We start from the raw sequence: 23,057 nt of genomic DNA, 5'->3' as shown, positions 1-23,057 counted from the left end.
TCTGTATTTTCACAGCGATTTTGCGTGTTTATTAATGAACGGCTCGTTTTAAAATCTTCCCGGTCGACTGACATTTGTTAAGTCATCTGCTTTAAACATTACAGTCCTCATGATAACTTTCGTTAACTCCACTTCAAAAGCTAATTACTCCTGGACAGCAGCGCCATAGAAATATACAGAGCGACCGCAAAAACGGAAGTTAAAAGACAATATTCTAAAGATGGCGGCGCCCTCGTTTCTCTGGCGCATAAGGTCTAGGCTAACAATTTTTTTGTTTGTTTGTTTTTAAAATCATTTCAAAATTAGGCAATACATCATCAATCCTTCCAACCGTGTTTTTGTCTTACACTGCATTCACAATGGTAAGCCTGTTATTGACTGGTTTCTTGTATACAAACAATACTGGATGCACGTGCATTCAGGGGGCAAAACCGCTAACAGGTGTAATGGCGAGTTCTGTATGCACCTCACGGGAGGTAAAGAGAAAAGGGGTGGATGCAAATATCTGCAGATAGCCTACAACATTTGTTCTGTCGAATTATTACCATTAATGAACCCCACCGTTTTTAAAGGTGCTCTAAGCGATGTAGGGTGACGTCACTTCATGTTGACGTTCAAAGTAATGTCAAACAAAACGGAAGCTAGCTCGACCCTCCCTCCTCCTCCTCATCTCGTCCCCTCCCTTCCGTGCTTCCTGAAACAGTCATGAACGAGTCGGAGGCTTTTCCGATGTAAATTCGGGACTTTGCGCGTTCCTTCTCCTTTTCCCTCTTCTTTGCTATTTGTTCATTGGAACGTCGTCTCTTTGGTCGTGTGTCGGCCATATCAAAATTCAAGAGAATATAATTCTAACGTTAGTCGTTGTCGTTGTCTAGGACATCTCTCCTCTAGCTAACTTCCCACTTCATGCTTCTCTCTCCTCCACTTCCTACACCCACCTTCATGTGTATTGGTGCGTTCAAGTCCTCCTGGGAAGTTCGTACGTACGAGGTGGGAAGTCGTGCTTATAACGGCATGTGCGTTCAAGTCACTTTCGTCGGAGCAAGATGGCGGAGTACTTTCTCTTTATTAATTACACAAAAATACAGTAAGATTCTTAAACTCTTGTTCTAGAAAATGAAGAACAAAGAAATGTGCATCAGGTGTACTTTGTATTCTTATGTTTTTAATTAATTTATGAAGCCACTGCCAGCTCATCGTTATATGTTGCATTGTTATATTATAATACTATCATATTCTGTGTTGGCGATTAGCTAACTGCTCTGTAAATAGAAAAGCCTGACAATATCACAGCTAAATACCTTTACGTATTGTGTATTCCGCCATGTTAATCACTGACACGCCCCCAACTCGTACAGATCGGGGCTTAAAGAAAATCCCGAGCTCCCCACTGGTATTTACGACATTGTGGTGGCGTTCATGTGCGTTCAACTCGTAAATACGATCTATACGAGATGACTTGAACGCACCATATGCGCACTAACCCCCCACCCCCAAATCATTCTTGTCAGTTATTGGCTGGAACACTGTTTGTTATGTTTCGTGGTCCAGGTTGGGCCAGTTTGTTTTTGTTGCCGTTTGTGGAGCCTGGGGTGTCTACAGAGACCGCGTTTTTTTACAGTGTGTTCAGGGGACAGGCAGCTAGCAGATAGTGAGGAGATGTTTGCTGTATGTGACTAAAAATGTTTCGGCGTGTGACATCGAGAGAGCACCTTTAAACAGTACTTGGAGGTGCATGCAATTCTCTCAGAACTTGGCAATTAACATAGATTCCACATTGTTTGTAAATTCTTGTTGACTCAATAATAAACTGCCATTTCAGAGTTGGATCTGTTTGTTTGTGTTTCATTTGCATATTAATATAACATAATGTAAAACGTTAGCTAACAACAGTTGACTAGTAGGCTAAGTTATAACGTTAGTCATCAGTTCTCTGAATGAAAATGTCCAACTAAGTTTGATAATCATAAAAACCTGACATATCCTATGAATTTATGAACTTGCCTGGTTTTGTTGGTTGTTGAGCCTTTCTATCCTAAATGTTTACGACAAGGCTACGTCACAACCCGCCACATTTGAAAGAAATTTGATACTAGTGTAAACATACTGTAGAAGACATGAGACGTGTGAGTGAGTGAGGAAATGGCTAGCATCAATTACTTTGGAAGCCTAGGTAGCGCGGACTCCGCCGATTATTTAAAGAAATTAACTCTCAGTAGGCTAATAGTGAGACATTACCTATCACATATGTCCAAGTGGCCAGCAATCATATGGCCCGATAGGGCCTATACACTTATTTAAATCGACTGTTTTCTATTTTAATTTTAAAATGTAATTTATTCCTGTGATCAAAGCTGAATTTTCAGCATCATTACTCCAGTCTTCAGTGTCACACAATCCTTCAGAAATCATTTATATGGTAATTTGATAAAACATTCATTATTGTTGAAAACAGTTGTTTTTTCAGGATTCTTTGATGAATAGAAAGTTCAAAAGAACATGATTTATTTGAAATAGAATCTTTTGTAACGTTATAAATGCCTTTACTGTAACTTTTGATCAATTTAATTCATCCTTGATGAATAAAAGTACTGATTTCTTACATTTTAAATCCATCTTTTTGGCGGTTAGTGCAGTTTACAGAACAACAGCTCCATGTCGTCTCTGTTTCTGCTAGATATGCCATAAAGAGTGCTCCTTTCTGCCCCCTATTGCGTGTGCCCGTCTATAAGTGTTTATATTTTAGACCTGTCTGGATGTTTTTCGCGGGAAGTGGGTCTCGTGCAGCTCGTGCGTGTTTCGTCATGTCTGTAAATAGAGAACAGTTGCTCCGCAACTTTGACACATGGTGTGGGAGTGGCATTGGTTCATGGTCACATCCAGCAAGAAAGGTTGATATGGAGCCGGTAAATCTCAAACCTCCGGGAAATCACCTGTTCTAAGAACAAAAAACAGCAAACAGAGGAGAATCTGCTGGTAATAAGAGAATGCAACAGTGCTCGTAAAAAAAAAAAAATCAACATTGGCTTGGCTTTTCGGAGATGGCGAGGCCTGATGGATTTGAAATGTTGTAATAGCGACATGGAGATGGCGTTTATATGACTCAACAGGTCAGTAAGTAATTTTATTGAACGCTGTGCTGGAATTTATTTTCAAGGATGTGTCTATTAATATGTATCAGTAAGGTATTCGGCTAGTCAGCTTGAGATTCTCTCCATCTATACTGGTTATATATCACTTAAGTCTAGTACATCCGCACAGTCCGCAGAGCCAAAGCACGACCAAAACAATGTTCTTCCGCGAAAAGTATGCAGCTTCGTTTTTTAACCGCTAGAGGGCCAAAAGTTACATTGAAACTACTTGCCAACCTTGCTGAGCTGATATAGTTGGCACAGAACCATTGTGTGGCCAGTTGTTGTTGTTTTTTTTTGGAAATTACAACTTTGATATAATTACTTTATAATTACTGACAGAAGTGCAATTCATTTTTAATGATCATTACAGAAGTAGGTAATTAATTATGTGATCATGTAAAATCATTAGGCCTATGTATAAATAACTAAAAGTAAGTATTTGTATTACTGGATTTCTGTATTGGATTTTTGTAATCAACTAATTTTTAAAAAGTTGTAGGCTTTGTGAACGATCTGGCCATGACTTTGTTAGCAATCAGAAAACAATGCCAATAACCGTGAGTTTGGGGCAGGACTATACAGTGCTGGTCAGAATTATTTGCCCCCTTGGTAAATATGATCAAAGATGGCTGTAAAAAATAAATCTGCATTGTTAATCCTTTTGATATTTTATTAAAAAATAGCAAAAATCTAACCTTTCATTGAAGTAAAAGAATTGAAAGTGGGGGGGGGGGGGAATCACATTATGAAATAAATGCTTTTCTCCAAAATACGTTGGGAACAATTATTTGCCCCCTTTTATTAAATACTTTTTGCAACCTCCTTTTTCCAAGATAACAGCTCTGAGTCTTCTCCTCTAATGCCTGATGAGTTTAGAGAACACCTGACAAGAGATCAGAGACCATTCCTCCATACAGAATCTCTCCAGATCCTTCAGATTTCCTCTTCTCTTCAGTTCAGCCCACTCATTTTCTATAGGGTTCAGGTCAGAGACTGGGATGGCCTTTGCAGATGCTTGGTTTTGTGCTCAGTGACCCATTTTTGTTTTGATTTTGATGTTTGTTTTTGGATCACTGTCCTGTTGGAAGATCCAAACATGGCCCATTATAAGATTTCTAGCAGAGGTTGTCATATTTTATCTGTTGGTATTTGATCGAATCAGTGATATCTGAACAGGATGTCCATGACCTCCGGCAGAAAATTAGGCCCACAACATTAAAGATCCAGCAGAGTATTTCATTTTACACATGAGGTACTTTTTTATCCCAATAAGAACCAAACCCATTTAAGTGTTTGCCCCCTGGACATGATTTATAGATTATCAAGACAGAATACTAATCAATGACTAGAAGATAACTACACATAAGCTACATAAATTCATCAGCTAACCATTCAGAAACGTCCTGTTGCATTCTACATGTTGTTACCTCTTCTTGAGTCTCGTCTCCATCATTGTCTGAATCCGGTTTGAACATAAAAGGTGAAACGTTTTTGAAATTTTCAGTGCATGTCTGTGTGAGTGCAAGCTGTTGAAGCTCCGCCCTCTGTGCTGGGAGCAGCAGCTCATTTGCATTTAAAGGAACAGACACAAAACGGTGCGTTTTTGCTTACCCTTAAAAAATTGACAATTTTAACATGCTATATAAAAATATCTGTAGGGTATTTTGAGCTAAAACTTCACATACACACTCTGGGGACATCAAAGACTTATTTTACATCTTGTGAAAAGGGCATTATACCATCCCTTTAATGAAAAAGTTTAGAAACAAACTTTTTCTTTGCAAAAATCGATCACAGCTGTTACTTTTGCTTGCTGTTTACTATTATCATCTCGACAAAACTTGGAAGACTTAAAACAGTGAAGGATTATTGTAAGGTATGTCAAACTGATTTGTTATTTAAAGGGATAGTTCACCCAAAAATTTTAATTATATCATCACTCACCCTCATGTTGTTCCGAAAATGTGAATAAAAGCCTAAGTAGATGTGTTCAGCGTATGAAGTGATTGTGTCTCTTCATTAATTTTGGACTAAATCGCTCGATTCATATGGATTAGTTTTATGATCTCATGGTAGTTGCGTAGCTGTCAATGGAGGGACAGAAAGCTCTCAGATTTCATTAAAAATATCTTAATTTGTGTTCCGAAGATAAACAAAAGTCTTATGGGTTTGGAACGACATGAAGATGAGTAATAAATGACAGAATTTTCATTTTTGGCTGATATGCTTCATACTGTACCCTGTCAAAGATGTGTGTTGAAGTCAAACGGTCTGAGAATATTAGAATGTTTCAAGACAACCTGATCACCTTAGATGATTATTTAAAATAAATATGATGAAATAATAAAAGAAAGCAGAATTCCATAAAGAAATTATCCGGTATTCATAATAAAAATAAATCTCGTTCCTGTGATCCTGCTGTAGAATTGCCTCTGGAATTAAATAGTATAAACTTGTACCCTTGTCTCTCATGCTTATAACCACTTGGGAAATAATTTGCCTCAAGCCAGCTAAATACTTAAATGAATTTCATTTATTTACTATCACAAGGACTCCAGGGATTTCAACAAGAGAATTAGCCACATCTAAAGCACACATCTGCTGAATGACAATATGAACAGAGGCTTCAGCAGGCAGATTTGGTTTCAGTCATAGGTTTCAGATTTGAGCTGATAAAGCGCAGAAGAAGAAGCTATGAAATTAACTGGATATTTAAGCCTGAGGGTTAACCCAAACTTGGACCCAATGCAAAAGGATTGTAAATGTTCCTGTCACATATGGCTAACAAGTAAATAAATAAATGGACAAAGAACATTGTTTTGAGTTTAAATTATTTTGTGTGAAATGATATGTCAGTCATGAAACAAGCCACAAAAAAACAACAACTTTAAGATCTAAAATTATCCAAAATATCACTAAACTATACTAGTACAGTCATGTGAAAAAGAAATTACACCCTATTGAATTCTATGGTTTTATGTATCAGGAAATAAAAAAATTATCTGGTCCTTTGCAGGTCTTAAAATTAGGTAAATAACCTCAGATGAAGAACAACACATGACATATAACACTGTGTCATTATTTATTTAACAAAAACTAGGACAAAATAGAGAAGCCATTGGGTGACAAACAAAGTACACCCTTACTGCTTCCATCAAGAGCAGTCAGGCACTGCTAATCAAATGTCTTTGATTAATTGATCATCAGTGTGATCACCTCTATAAAAGCAGAAGTTTTGTCAGTTTGCTGGTCTGGAGCATTCAGGTGTGTGTTAACACAATGCCAAGGAGGAAAGACATCAGCAATGACCTTAGAGAAGCAATTGTTGCTGCCCATAAATCTGAGAAGGGTTTAACGGCCATTTCCAAACAATTTAAAAGTCCATTATTCTACAGTAAGGAAGGTTATTCAAAAGAGGAAAACATTCAAAACAGTTGCGAATCTTCCCAGGAGTGGACGTCCCAGCAAATTCACCCCAAGGTCAGACCGTGCAATGCTTAGAGAAATCGCAAAACACCTAAGAACTCCAACTCAGACTCCACAGGACTCGTTAAATGTTAAAGTTCATGACAGTACAATTAGAAAAAGACAGGTCAGGTACGGCATGTTTGGAAGGGTTGCCAGGAGAAAGCTTCTTCTCTCTAAAAAGAATATGGCAGCACAGCTTAGGCTTGCAAAGCTGCATCTGAACAAACCACAAGACTTCTGGAAAAATGTCTTTTGGACAGACGAGACCAAAGTGGAGATGTTTGGCCATTTAATGCACAGCGCCAAGTTAGGCGAAAACTAAACACAGCATATCAGCATAAACACCTCATACCAACTGCCCATCACGCTGATGTAGGGTTGATGATTTTTGGCTTGTTTGCAGCCACAGGACCTGGGCACCTTGCAGTCCTTGAGTCAACCATTAATTCCTCTGTATACCAAAGTATTCTAGAGTCAAATGTGAACCCATCTGTCGGACAGTTCAAGCTTGGCCGAAATTGGGCCATGCAACAGGACAATGATCAGAACACCAACAAATCTACACCAGAGTGGCTGAAAAAGAAAAGAAGCATGCAGCAAGCTGTTGCAATGGCACAGTCAAAGTCCAGACCTCAACCCGACTGAAATGTTGCGACAGGACCTTAAGAGAGCTGTGCATAAACAAATGCCCACAAACCTCAATGAACTGAAGCAACGTTATAAAGAAGAGCGGGCCAAAATTCCTCCAGAACGATGCGAGAGACTGATACTGTCATACAGAAAACGATTACTTCAAGTTATTGCTGCTAAAAGTGGCTCTACGAGCAGTTGAATCATAGGGTGTACTTAGTTTGTCGCCCACGGCTTTTCCATTTTGGCTTTATTTTTGTTAAATAAATGATGACACAGTGTAATATGTCATGTGTTGTTGTTCATCTGAGATTTTATTTACCTCATTTTAAGACCTGCTAACAACCAGATGATTTTTATTATGTTCTGATATGTAAAACCATAAAATTCTAAAGGGTGTGCTTCCTTTTTCACATGACTGTGAGTCTGGGTTATTTTATTATCATTGATATAGAACACACCGAAATTGATTAAATCAGGTTTTAACCAGTCTGATTCCTACTGGATTTCAGAACAGAGACTGAATCAACATCTGATTCACTGACTGAGCAGCGAGTTATCATTGTGTTCAGTGATGCCCATATTGAAATGAAGACAATTTTATACATATAAAATTATGTATAATACAAATCAAACAAAAGTAATTGAAATAGCTCAACACAACAAATGTTTCAAGTGGTTTCCCCAAATTCAACTGAAAATGCAATTTACGCAGTCTCAAAATTATTCAACTCCCTGAATAGAATCCTTCACAACAGCACAAATCTGCAAAACAGGTGTTGTCTCAAGCGCACCTGACGCAACTAATCAAGGGCTTCATTAGTTGCACCAGGTGTGCTTGAGCTAGAACACATGAAATATCTGAACTGGCTAGGTTTGTTGAGTGTCAAGTTTGACAGCATGTTAGAAATATGGCTAAGTCAAAAGAATCGCCCAAAAAGTTTAGAGAAGATATCATCGCCCTTCACAAACAAGGAACATGATACAAAAAGATAGCGAAGGCACTAAATGTTCCTAAAGACACCGTTGGAAGCATAGTTCGCAAGTTCAAAGTTAAAGGAACAGTGGTTACACTACCTGGACGGGCCAGAAAAAGGAAGCTATCAACGGCTGCAACCAGATTTCTGAGAAGGCAGGTTCAGAAAAACCCTTGAGTGGCTGCAAAAGACCTGCAGCAACACTTGGTGGCAACAGGCACTGAAGTTTCAGCTTGCACAGTAAGGCATGTACTAAACACATGCGGTTTCCATGCCAGAACTCCAAGACGTACACCATTACTGACCCAAAAGCACAAAAAAAGTGCTCAAAATCGTATGAATAAGCCATGGATCAGCGGCCCTATGGATCAGCGGTATGTCTGAGGAAGAAGAATGAAGCATATGCTGAAAAGAACACTCTGCCTACAGTTAAGCATGATGGTGTCTCGGTGATGCTCTGGGGCTGCTTTGGATCTTCTGGCACTGGAAACCTGCACCGTGTGGAAGACAAGATGGATTTATTGAAGTATCAGGAAATCCTAGGAGAAAACGTTATGCCGTCAGTGAGGAAACTGAAGCTTGGGCCTCGATGAACCTTCCAACAGGACAATGATCCCAAGCATACCTCAAATTCCACCAAGGCTTGGTTGCAGAAGAAGTCCTGGAAGATTCTACAGTGGCCATCACAGTCACCTGACTTGAACCCCATAGAAAATCTCTGGTGGGATTTGAAGAAGGTGATTGCAGCACGCAAACCCAAGAATATTACTGAACTGGAGGCCATTGCTCATGAGGAATGTGTTAAGATTCCTCAGAAACGCTGCCAGAAGCTGGTGTCTGGTTATACATCTCATTTGCAGCAGGTCATAACAGCAAAACGGTGTTCTACTAAGTATTAAAGATGCTTGCCATGCTTGCCAAGGGGTTGAATAATTTTGAGACTGCAGAAGTCATTAAAAGTTGCATTTTCAGTTTAATTTGGGGAAACCACTCGAAACATTTGTTGTGTTGAGCTATTTCAATTTCTTTTGCAATGGGGGTTGAATACTTTCGATTACAACTGTATATACTGACAATTATATAAATATAGTCAGTCACAGTGATAACAGTATGGGGTAAGTAGCTGCATCTTCAGCATTACATGACTTTTTACACTTGACCCTAGTCTCCACATAAACATAGGCACTTAAAAGCTTTAGCACGCTCCGCCCTCTATTTACATACATAATTACATCATCATAAAAGCATTGTAAAGCTTAGAGGGGTCGAGAATGTAATAAATTGCCATTGCAGGCTCGAAGGATGAAGCTGTCCATGGGGTTAGAGGGAATCAATACAGCTCTAAACGGCAACGATCTGCAGAGGTCAAACTGGATGAAGTGTCAGTCCACTTTACCTTAGATCTCAGCTGTCTGAAGAGTGCTTGTGCGTCTTTGCCTGTAAGTGGTTGATGCTTGAAAGAGTAGAGTCCAAAGTAGGGAACTGTGTTTGAGAGACCACAGTGGTCTCAAAGGGCCACTTGTGGTCACTCCGGTGGGCTGAAGGTGTCTTTGTGAGCCAGTCAGTGCTAACGAATGCTCCCATGAGAAAACAGTCATCAATCTAATCCAGGAAGCATTCTGACAGCATCTTTATTCTATTGATTTTGCATGTTACAGTAGTGGTGTTTGCTTATGCATATTAATAATTATATGATAAACATTAATAATAAAACAAGTAAAAGGTTTACATTTTAAAGTATTAATATTAGTATTAATACAATGAAACTGTATATTAATAATATAATAATAATAATATATTGTAATATAAAATAATAATAAATAACATGTAAAAGGTTTTAAGTATTTTTAATAATAAATGTAAAATAAAATACAAAAATACATTTAATTTTTACAATACATTTAAATTTGTCATTAATGTTTTTTTCTGCATGCTAAACATGAAAACTCATCATCATGGGATTTTATTCTATTAAATGAATAAAATATTTATTCTATATTCATTCTATCCTTTATTTATTATTTTATTTAGACAGATACGATATAAAAAAATAGTGTCATCTCCCTTTATTGCTTCGCCCCCAAAATGCATGAACACACAATGCAAGAGTGGATGTGTCTGTATCATAACTTAAAGTAAATATTTTTCAAGTAATATTTTACACATTTAAAAAGTGTCAATCATATATCACATTTGGGCATTAAAATACACTAAAATTCTGTCTTTCTACATTTCTATCTGTATGCATTTCTTCCAATTTAATTTACAGACCTACATCTTTATATCCCAAAACAGCCCATCCCTTTACCTCAATCACTCTCTCTCTCTCTCTCTCCCTCGTCATTATTATCGATCATGCCCATCTTACCCTGTTAATTAAAAGCCATTGATCGCCGGCTACATGCCAGCAATATCGTGGACGGGGTCACAGGAGGAGCCATTCAGAGATCAGCCGATATGTGTTTGTATGTCAGTGACTTTAAGAGGGACGTTGAATGACAACTGGAAGAAAAAAAGAAACACGATTAACACTTTTAAATTCTAAATGTTCAAGCACCTTCAAATATTATCCTTTCATGGGACCATATTCCTTGTTATCAGCTTGTTCTCTTGCAAATGAATCTGATTTTAAACTGACTTCATGCATTTAAGCATCATTAAGGAGTCTCCAGATGTAATTTCACACTTTGTCGCACCTTCATTGCCATTTACACATCTTATATATTCATAAATCATATCGATCTTTACCGTTACATTCCTGTCTTTATCTTTCTAACACACTGAGAGACCAATCTATCAATCTCTTCTACCCACAGTTCCCTCATTCATGCTCAAATTCACACAAGTTTCACCTTCACACAATCCTTCTCCAGCTCATATAATCATCATCTCTGCCATATCTCTGCAAAAACATGTGCCATGATCACCTTTATTTGACACACACACACCCACTCTTATTCCCCTATATCCTCTTTTTCTCCATCTGAGTGAGCACGGTAAATCTGGACAAGTCAATGTGCCAGCACAGCACATTCACGGAGAGAGGCGAGTGAATTACTCTGGCAGACGAGCCATGGCTGCCGCAGTAATGGTAGACACACGCAATCTTTATTCATTGATGCATTGACTGAGTGCCATAGTGCATGTTGCGATAGGAAATTGAGCTATATAGAATTTCTTAAATGCTGAACTCTGTGGGGATATTGTGGCTTGTATCATCATAATGTTGTCAAAATAGCAATCAAAGTGGACATTCACTTATTTAATCAGGCATTTTTGGCCCAACATCCTGAAAACGGTGTCAAAGCATCAGAATTTTGGAGTTAGAAGCTGTACTATAACAAAATAGAAATTTGTGGATGAAAATGTATGTAGTTTCACTAGCAAAATCATACTAGAGCGTAATTTACCAACTTAATTTGACTTTTACTGTCACAAAGCAAGTTTTAATGACATTAAAAGAGATTCTTCAACACTTTTATATAATCAATTAAGAAATTTAAATTTGTATAATTGTATGAATACATGTTATCAAATAAGGATGTTCTAAAAGCTTTCATATAATATTAAAGGTACAATATGTAACATTTTTGTATTGACTCATTTAAATGAGTCAATATATCATCAATCTTTCCAAAACATGTTTTTGTCTTACACTGATTCACTATGGTAAGCCTATTATAAGTGTTTATGTTTGGATGTTTTTTTTTTCGGGAAATTGTGCATGCGTCACTCGCCCTGCGCGTCTCATCATATCCGTAAATAGAGGAAAGTTGCTCCGGCAACTTTGACGCATGTATGGTGTGGGAGTGCCATAGATCAATTTTCACAACGAGCGAGAAACATGGAGCTGCTAAATCTCAAACAGACGAGAGTCTGATGGTAAAAAGAGAATGCGACAAAGCTCGTGATAAAATGAGAATCAACATTGGCTTGGCTTTTTGAGGATGGCGAGACCTGAGGGATTTGAAATGTTGTAAAAGTGATGCGGAGATGGCATTTTTATTACTCAACAGGTGAGTAAGGTATTATATTGAACAGATAAATTGCCATATGTAGCTCTCTAACAGAGTTCAACAGAGTTGTTGTAGCTCTGTGCTGGAGTTTATTTTCAAGGAAGGAAGTAAAGTGTCTATTAATGGGTATAGCCACAGTAACGTCTTCAGCTTGTCACCTTGAGATAATTTCCATCTGCAGCTGAATTGGTTATCTCTTAAGCCTTGTAGTGAATGTTTTAAGAGCAGTAGGATAATCTCTCTCTTTTTTTTATAAGAACCATATTCATTCGCAAGTTTTTTTAACCGCTAGAGGGCCAAAAGTTACATAGTGTACCTTTGAACTCAATCAATCAAAATGTATTGCTTGATTGCCCTTTATTTATATGTAGAATGTTAATATAATTACATTAAATCTAATAATCCCATATTCAATTACAGGTCAGTAGCATTTGTAGTTAGTAACATTTTGTTTGTGTTGTTTGTAGTGTTTTGGCAGTTAGGCGTGTGCAATGAGCAACAGCTTTCCCTCGGAAATCCACCCAAGGCCTGAGACGCTGCCCTCTCTCCCCACCATTAACTTTCCACCCTCCCTTGCTCCATCCCTCCTTCATGAACGAGTGATCAATTGAAACTTTGTCTAACCGGGACCGCATGTCAGCATTTCCCCATCTCTGTTCAGAGTTCTAAATTTCCTATTGGTCTGCTTTAGTCCCTAGAATACTACCATACTACATACTACATGCTGCAGGATATAGTATATTCAATCTCTTGCATGAGGTCCGCTTCACTTTTGTCTAGTGCTGCATCTCGTAAAAGCTGATTGAAAAAGGTTTTTTTTTTCTTTCTTATTTAGATATCCTGCTTCTATATTAATCGAATTGTAGGAAATATGAACACAAAAAAATATCAAAGGGTCCTTTTATGCTCATTTACAGGTTCATAGTTTTGTTTATGAGGTCTACTAGAATACATTTTGTGCAGCACCTGTTTTTACCCTCTGTCAGAACACAGTTTTAGTTTCGGTTTCTTTAAAAACCTGCCTTCAGTCTGCTCTAATTGGTCATCCGGCCCTTAGACTGTCGTGATTGGTTTTCCGCTTAAAGTGTGTCGGAAATGTAACACCCTTGCCATAATTGGTGAGTATCAGCTTCCTGAGGCACTGTAAACACAAATGTAACTATGCTAACTATGACATCAGTTTTGCCATATCAGTTTGAGCCCGAGTCCGTTAATGACAGTCAAGAAGAACAAACTGATCAACCCGAACGACCTTTGCAAGCACGAATTGTACAGAGGTGGAGAAAACAGTGTCTCTTGGACATGGCAACAACATACTAGGGTTGGGTATCGTTAACAATTTTCATTCCGCTCATCGATTCTGATTCTTATCGATTCCTAATTTCGATTCCAATAAGGTAATAAAAAAAAAAAAACTCGATATCATTCAAATTTATTCTAAGTCTTATTGCAAACCATTTCATTGTGGCTGAACACCATGAACAAAAATCAACAGGCTAAAGAGCACTTACACTTAAAAATACCATCACAAAACAACTAGCCTAACAAATATAAATGTCAAGCATTATTAAAGACAAGTAAACATTAAAAAGAACAAATAAAACATTAGCAATCGCTCAAATAAATACAACTAAACAAAGATACAATTGAAATTTAACAGTGTTTTAAGATTTTCAGGTATTCAGGTACAGAAACTGTAATCAAATGTAAAATAACACGGCACTTTATGAAAAAAATATACATTACAAATATAGTTACAAAGGTTTTCTCTTTGTCTTTTGTTGTTTGATTAACGTTATTATAGAGATGGCAGCAGGAATATTAGGCTGCTGTCACTTTAAGAGCTGCAAGGACACAATGTACTTTTACACATGTGTGCGCAGCACAGAAAACAAGTCTTCTTGCGCTTTGAATGGTTTAAAATCATATTAAAATCCCTTTTTCTGTGAGCATGCTTTGGATGTGTGTGCAGCAGACAACAGCGGGCGATCTTTTGCACTTGAATGGTTTAAAATCACATTAATAAAATGCACACACAGGAACACAGAATAAGCGGAATCGAAATGCGCGTTTCTTAACGAATCACAGGGTTCTTGGACATATGGAACCGGTTCTAAAATGGAACCGGTTCTCGATACCCATCCCTACTAATGCAATTCAACCAGGCCTCGCCCCCCTTTTTTTGCGTACGCCTTGGGCAGGAATTATTTAAATGAGGAATATTGTGACGTGTACGTTCCCAGAAGAAAACTGAAGACTACAGTGCTGACTGATATAGAGAATAACACCCTTTGGAGAGGACTTTGTGCTTAGTAACTTTGAAGACCTTTTCATGCTCCTCAAACAGTAACATTACACAGAAAGTTGAGGAAAGTTTGAAATGTAAAAAAAAACATAATAGGACCCCTTTAAAATGACTGTACAGGCACAGCCCTACTCGTCTCTCATTCTGCATCAGTGCCGTCACGTTTCCCACTCTTATTCCTAATGTAAGCAACAGCCAGCCATGAAATGACGAGGCACAGACTGCATATTATTAAAGAATACTTTATTCAAACATGAGAAATGATTTGTGTCTGCATTTGAGAGAGAGAGAAAGAGAGATTTTAAAGTAATTTGCTTGGTCCCCCATTAAGACGAGATGGCTGGCATTTCATGAGCACAGCGAACAGCAGCAATCTTTTGGCAGCTTGTTTTTTTGATGAACTTTAATACCATAACAACCACTAATTGCTATAATGACTTTAGCAATAAAGTAGTACTTGCAATGAGAACCAGAACTGTTTGTAAGGACCAGATATGTGCTGTCACCAGAAATGTTTAGCAGGAAACGGGAAAAAAAAAAGTTTCCCAAAATGTACCTGAAAGATGTACGGGCCCCAGAGGCAGATTTGGAACAGTATACAGTCCATTCAGTGCAAAAACGACAATATACTTAAGTCATTACTTCACCTTCACTGTGAATTGTTTATCTACAACTCTATTTCTATTTTTCTGTAAATTGCCTAGCCGAATAAGTCTCAAATTCAGCAACACAATAGCCATGTTTTCTATCAAACTCAACTATAGTCACCCAACCTTTAAATGAAAAGTCCACTTTATTTACAGCTTGGTACGGAATGTCATTTCTACACCATCAGCATCACCAAACACAGTTTCCCTGAACACGTACTGCATCTTATTCTGCTTTCAAATGTACTGGAGAAATCAAAGGCTACGTTCACACTGTCAGTCCAATTTAGATTATTTGTGTATCCTATTGAAATCTGATCTAAAATGATTGATGTCCACAATGTGTATCGCAACTGTTTAGATCCGATTTGTGTGTCCATGCAGCTCTTAACATGATAATGTGTAGCTGCAGTGCTGGACTACTGCGTCCTATGAGGCAGCGACAGAACCGTAGGGGGTTGGTATGCGTGGCTTTATTTCGTGCTGTCGTCTGCGCCGGTTTCAAAATATTTCTCCGTTATTAAACTGTCATTTTCTGCTCGTCCGGCACTTTGCTTCAACACAGCATTGTTTTCTGCAGCGACTTTCAAAATATTTTCTTTAACGTCTGTAATTTTACGTTTTATGTGGCATGAGGTCACATAAACCACATGAAATCCGATCAGGGCGGTCAGACTGAAAAGGATTTCCAGAAATGTGATTTTTTGCCATTCACATTAGCTAAATCTGATTGGATTTCTATCGAAAATGCACAAAAATCGGATTTGGACTGACAGTGTGAACGTACTCACAATGACTCTTACCTCACGGTTAAAACAGCCAATCACTTTTTTAGAGGCATCTCCTGTTTGATTACTCTTGAATACCAACCTGTAAATTTGAAAAATACATTTTGCATGATTTGAGCTAAAGAAGCTCAATTTATTAAACCAGACTTTTATTTAAACATAATTTTGACCAAAAATGTGGGAGATTTCTCTTTCCCCATTTAGTATGCTAACTTTGGGCTACCTTTGAAATGCATTTGCTGAGCACTCTCAAATATCAAGACTGGCTTAATGGTATGGGTTTTACCCAGACCCATTACTTGTTGGGGGTCAATGGCAGATGGGGGGAATGTTAAAGAAACCTGTTTGGAAACAGTCTATTTTTTATTTTATTTTTTTCAGTTCTGTTTGGTGCTGCAGAAATTACACTCAACAGCTCTAAAGGAATAGTTCACCCAAAAAGTGATAATTTACTCACCCTCAAGACATCTTAGGTGTAAATGACTTTCTTCTTTCAGCTAAACACAATCAGAGTTACATTAAATAATATCCTCGCTCTTCCCAGCTTTGTAATGGCAATATAGTCAAGTTGTAAAAATACTGACAAACCAACTAAAAGCTTAATATAGCTAATAGTAATATTCTGCCTTATGTTCATACATCCATCAATTCTCTCAACTGCTTACTTGGTTTTTAACCCCTGTGCTGGAACCTATGGCCACAGGCTGATGAAACCCTGGAGAGATGGCCAGTCCATCAAAGGGTTCACACAGAAACATCTGTACTCTCATTCGCATCTACAGACAATTAAATCCACTTATCCTGTTTGTTTTTGGATTGTGGGAGAAACCAGAGCACCCGGAGGAAGACCACGCAGACACAGGGAGAATATGCAAACTCCAGACAAAAAGGCCTTTTGGCTCAGTCTGGACTCGATCCTGGGACCCTCTTGCTGTGACGCAACAGTGCTACCCACTGAGTCACCTTGCCCTCATACAGTGCCCTCCAGAAGTTTCAAAACACCCCAAGGAACCATTCACAGAGATAGCATTTTTTGCGTTTTAAAACGTACATTCTAGAGACCCAATATTTTTTTAAAAGCTGACATTTTAACATGACACAGCATTCTAAAAATGCGCAAGTGCAAAGGTCAAACACATCCGTCTAGCGTGTTACCAGAAAAACCAATGGAAAAGCAGCACAGTGGATCTCAAAAACATATTCGGTTTGAACAACCCCTAAGGTTCAAAGAGGGGTTTTGGGCAAAATCAGTAGAAATATTTCTCAACCATTTCTTGGCATTAAAGCAACCAACAATGATTTTCTTTTTGATTACATAATAATGGAAATGAATACAGACAGACTGTGATGTCTGATTACTGGATGAAACTGGCCAAGGTTACTTTTTTTAAGATTTTTGGGTCAGCACAACTTTTACTGATTGACAAACCAATCAGAAAACAGGTTAAAAAACAGATCAAGGATGTTCTGAATTTATTAAAGGGGCTTTATGTAATAATTTTCATGAATGAATCACCTTTTGTATTGCCAATGTGTGAACACCTCATAACGAAACTTAAAAAACGAGACCTTCCCAGACTTTGTCTATGAAAGCATGTAGACTGGTTTTTATATGAAGGACTTGAAGGAAATCCAAAGGATGTGACTGTTACGCGCACTCCGTAGAACCTTTCTTCAATTCAATAACAAGGGTTTCTGAATTACATATAGCCCCTTTAATATATTATTTACTGATATGTTTTTAGAGTTTGTGTTGACCTGTATAAATCCAACAGTCAAACAATAGCTATGTTTACATGCACCCAAAGAATCCATTTATAATCACATTGACATAAATTTATCCGATTGGGCTTGACCCGAATGAAATTTTGATAATTTGATCAACAGGAAAAAGCATGTAAAGGCATCAGTACCATGATGCATATGTTTATATGCATTTTACATTATACGAATGTGGGTATATTTACTCATCTCATCATTCTCATCTCATATCTCATTAACTGACCAGTTGCTGAGACTGAATATTTACTAAATATTATATTTTCTTCGGTTCTAAATTCACTGGCATGCACTGAAGTTTTGTTTTAAAAACATATAATGCACATGTAAATGAATTTGTGAATCATAACGTTTAGGAATCACATAAACACAAATTTCAGAATCTTAAATCTAAGGAGCCCCAAAAGGGACCTTTGCAAAAATAAAAAATTAGAGGACTTTTTGTGAACGCACAGGATTTATTTTCCCGTTCTTACACATTATCCGGTGTAGATAAAGTCGTTTTGCATCATTGCTACAGATGATGGGAAGGGGATGAGTGAAGTGTGTTTTCGAGCTTAATCTTAAGATTTTTCATAAACTAAAAAAAAAGATATTCCTCAAGATTCAATTGAGTATCTAAAAGAGGATAAGCTAAATTGTGTTATAATAAGGCCAATTATAATTATCCACGAGTCTAATATTGTGGTCTTTACAAAGACATTCATGTGCATTCACTGCAAATATATTTAAAGCTGACATTTACTTTTAGATTATCTTAAGTGTCATTGTCAATTATTACTGAAGACAAACTTTGAAAATCAGGTATGTCATCAGATATGAAGAATCATTCCGCAAAATTAGAGCATGTAAACATACCTAATGGTCAAAATAACAAAATGACCAATATTTATGTTAAAATTGTGCAAACCCCCATTTTACCCAAGACATTTCCAAACATTTGCAGGACACTGTATGTGTAAGCAGCAATAAGCAATAATAGATTTACCTCACATACTTATTTTAAAGGTGCAGTAAGCGATTTCTGGTAAACGCTGTTGATATCTGAAATCACCAAAACAAACACGCCCCTACCCAAAAGGATCACACCGCTAACTTGATGCCTCCACCCCCACATTCACGTACACGCTATGCAACACAGGCAACGACTATGGCGTAATCTGCCGATGTGCCTGCCACCCGGATGTCATCAATAAATTAATGCAATTTGTGTTACTATGATAATTCAGGTTGAATATCTAATTGTAATTTAGCTCCTCTTTGGGAGCCGATGTTTGAAACGGACGGTGGAGGAGGTTTAGACATTCCAGGCGTATAATAATAATATTAATGCAAATGAAAAAAACAGCGAAGATGACACACGAATATATATTCAAGCAAAAGACAGCATATCTTAGTTCTGTGAAACACAGCAAAACCAACGTTACTCACGTATCAAGAAGAAATAAAGCAACCTCTGCTTCCGTTTTCAGGCCTTCCTGCTTAGCTTAGGTCTCTCCAGCGCTGGAAAGCTTCTCCGATATTAACATGGGTCCTTCCTCTTGCCTGAATGTAACCTTTCTTTTTAAAGTTATATTCCCCTGGCCTTTTCCTCTTTTGTGTTTTCTCTGCCATCTCTCTCTTTCAATAGTCGTTGTCTTATACACTGAGCTCTCTCTCCACCCCCATCATGCGTGTACACGGCCCTTACTGCTAATTGGCTAAAAGTTTGTTTTGGTGCTCGGTCCGATCCACTTTTCAACAGCGTTTTTCAAAAATCGCTTACTAAGTGACAGTAGAGAATCAGGGCACAGTTACTATGGTTGTGGCTCTGCACCCACTTAGATATGCAGAAGATCATCTCTGCTGTTTGAGAACGCCTCACACTGTCTGTCATTTCACAGAGATGATGGGAAAGAGGAAGGGAGATATAAGATTCTACCCATGTCTCCACTGTCTTTGTGCCATTTCTCCAGTATGTCTCAGGGGATTATCACTCTTTCTTCCCACACTCTCTCCCCCACTTCCTTTCTGCATTGTGTTTTTCTCTTATCTGTTTCGTGACGGATGCACTCACTGTTTGGCTTTCTGGGGCATGATGTGCTATTTCTCTCCAACAGTGAAGCCATACTTTCTCTTGCCAGTAAATGTTGCTGAGTCTCACTTACCACCGACCGCCTTCCCTGTCTGTTTCTGTCCATCCCTCTCTAATTCCCCTATCACTCTTTCATTTTCCTATCCACTTGTCTGATCCACTTCTTCAGCCCATCCTTCTTTCATTTTGCGCTGACTGTGTCTCTTTCTCTAATACACTCGGTCTCATTTTGTCTTTAATTACCCTTGTTCTGCTCGTGCCTCGTCTTCCTGTGAGGCCCTAATCTCTCCATCGGTCTACATCTCTGTCCACGTCAGGAGGGTATTCCATCTCTCACTTCTTCTGTATCTCTCCATTAACTGAACCACTCAAACCCTCCAGCAGTTCTCCAAATCTCTCATCTGTCCTTGAAACAAGCGCCTTTTTCATTTTTTAAGAAGAGAATTTTTGATCTGGGTTCATACAAGCCATTCACTGCACGTCTGCCACAAGTATCAATATTTCTCTCTGTCTTGTCTGCTCTTTCCCTCCCTCTCTCCTCGCCTACTCATGGATGAACGTTACCAAAATATATTTTGACATCATAGAGAAGTTTTGTACTGTGCTAGATGTTAGATGTACAATGTCACACAAGTTTGAGTAACACGACTGGCCATTCCTCAGAGGTTCATGTCGGGTTATGAGGCGTTTGACACAGTTGAAAGGTCATTAAGCAGTATTTTCACTTTTTTATGCTTAGCTTTTCATTCATTCCATAGCCGAACATTTTACCATATAGCGAACCAACCCCTTTGTCATTTACAAACACCTTTTGGTGAAGGTCGTTAGCGTTCCAACAACAAAGTTCAGTCTGAGATGTCTTGAGTGGGCCTTAAATCTCCATGACATTAGCCAATCAGAAGCATTCTCAATTCAGACCTTGGGATCCTGCATTATTCCAATCACAGTCTTGGAAAAAAAAAGCTGAGTCACTGTTTTGAGGAGAAGAATACTTCCCAATTACGGTCAAACCCAAGTTTCCCGAATGCACGTTCTCTTTCGACACAGCAATCAGATGAAGTCCTTAGAAACTGCCTCCACAAAGTTAGGTGCCGACATAAGAATGGAGATGGTGCAGATGATGTTGAAAACGCTGAACGCCACCAGACAAAGTCTGTCAATTACAGCTGCAGCAAACTTCCACTGTTCGGCCACGCTGTCGTTCTCATCCTGTCCGCGAAACCTATCTGCAACAAAGCGCATCTCTTCTAAAATAGCCTGAAGCTGTGGGTCTCCTCCGCCACTGGTCCCTGAGCAAGAACAGCCTCCGCCACCGCCGGACACCGTGCTCGGACATCCCGTGGCCTCCAGATTGGGCGTGGGAGGCGGTGGAGGGCTGCAGAACTGTGAGGGCAGGTGAGGTGGCGGACTGGAGCCTACCGCTGGGGGCGACATCACCGCAGATCGCGGGACGCCTGACATGCTGTTTCTCTGCACGGACTCGGCGAGCAAGGATGGCGGCGAAGCTTCGTCCAGACTGGAGAATCCGATGTAGAGCAGATTGCCGTTGTTGTTGGCGCTGTTGGTCTGGTTGTGGAGATGGTGGGTGTGCCCGGCGGCAGCGGCGGCTTGAAGAAGGCTCTGGGGGTGAAGCGGGTGGAGCGTTGAGGATGTGTGGTGGTGATGGAGATCTGCAGAGGCGGAACCGGGTGCGTTTGGCAGGCTGCCGCTCTGGGAACCTGAAGAGCAACGTCGTAAGTGGGGGGCACAAGGAGGCCGCTCAGGGTCTTCGCCCTCACCTGGACGCTTCATGCGTAAAAACCAGGCCACCCACTGGAGCAAAACTACCTGAACCTAAGAGAAGGAAGATGAAGAGGGAGAAATGTGTAAAAGATAATGGGCAATGGTGTTGTATAAACATTTTACACACATTTGTACATTGAGTAATAAAATTTACAATAAATACAAACATACAACACATTTAACACATTTTCTTATATATTTATTAGCGCTGTCAAAATGAACACATTAGCGCATGTAATTAATAGAATTTAACGAGTTAAAATTGATGATAAATAAAATAAAAGCCATCTACCATATGGGTTTCTTAGTGCTACTAGTTTCATTGTTGTTAGTATTATTTATTCAATGCTGAATTAATAAAACTGTGTAATTGGAGATATTTTTTAAAAAATGAGATTGGGAGATACCACATTTTTTCCCTCAAGCTAAAAGAATATTATCTTTATATAAATCTCCAATCTTACTTATTCCCCTACGGTACCAACTTTTAAAACCAAATCAGATTTCCCCCATTTCCTGTTTTCTCAGTAAACAACATTAGCTTTGAATATTAAAAGTAAAATCCCCTCCAGCAAAATGTAAGCTGGCAATTTTATGCATGTATGAGAAAGCATGCACTTCACAGCAGTGCGTCAAGCCATTTTTAACTATATATTGCACATGCTCTACACGTACACTCTGAACAAAAGAATACAGCACAGTCTGCGCAAAAGATAAAGCAAATCCATGCAAAAAAAATTCTGAGCATTAGTTAGCGTGTCTGCTGAGTCAAGAGAAGAGAAGTTTTGGACGGAAAGTTGTTGTAAAACAGCAACATATGACAGCAAGGACTATGACATAGAGAGAGATAAAGAGGTGACAAGCTGGAATTATTCAGGTGTATTGCCAAGTCCTGGCCAAGGAGATGCATAAAGCATGGCAAAATGTATGACTAGTGGTGTTGGCACTGCTATCATTCACAGAAAAAATGCAGTTTAAGCAACTAGGTCCTTCTTTGGCATCTTCACACATATTTTGGTGTATTAAAAGATCACCCAATGCATGTTTGGTTACATAAACAAAATGAGTGCCACTAGTGCAGTATTAAAGTCCTTGCAGAATATATGTAATGAAAGAACAGGTATTACTAACACACTCTCTTGAATGAGTTTCTCTTTTATTTCATTCTATAAATACAAGTCTAGAAGCCCTTGAGGGTTTGACGAGTGTTGCAAAAACAGCTTTCCCCGATCAGTATCCACCTTAGCCTTCCTTTTAGCATCTTCTTCTGAACTGTATCTCTTTTAGTTCTTTGCATTGTAAGATTACAACCATCGCTGTTATATAAGCATGGCTTTTTCCAGGTTGTTCATCAAGTCCTGATGGACATTTTCAATAACTACACATGCCGAGTATTGGGTGTGAATGTTGTTAAAAGCTGATCCCAGGAGAGGATCCTAGGACGTTATGCTACGAAA

General features: G+C 38.6%; 1 protein-coding gene across 3 annotated transcripts in view; it reads right to left on the bottom strand.

The window, feature by feature from the left end:
- Nucleotides 1-10,549: 10,549 nt before the first annotated feature.
- chrna11 (cholinergic receptor, nicotinic, alpha 11) overlaps nt 10,550-23,057 on the bottom strand; it is a 36,613-nt gene continuing 24,105 nt past the window's right edge. For 2 of the 3 annotated variants that reach the window (XR_013822076.1, XR_013822077.1), the window contains 2 exons: nt 19,176-21,651; nt 10,550-10,711 (listed from right to left, as the gene is read on the bottom strand). Coding sequence is in view for 1 of the 3 variants with exons in the window: in XM_079879475.1 (XP_079735601.1) it covers nt 20,869-21,651 (783 nt within the window). In the remaining 2 variants the exon portion in view is untranslated. Of the gene's footprint in view, nt 10,712-12,687; nt 21,652-23,057 lie in introns of those variants that run through there. The other variant, XM_079879475.1, reaches the window with a different exon arrangement.

This window comes from Squalius cephalus (assembly GCF_949319135.1).
Source record: "Squalius cephalus genome assembly, chromosome: 8".
NCBI lineage: Eukaryota > Metazoa > Chordata > Actinopteri > Cypriniformes > Leuciscidae > Squalius > Squalius cephalus.
This window is presented reverse-complemented; position numbering and strand designations above follow the sequence as displayed.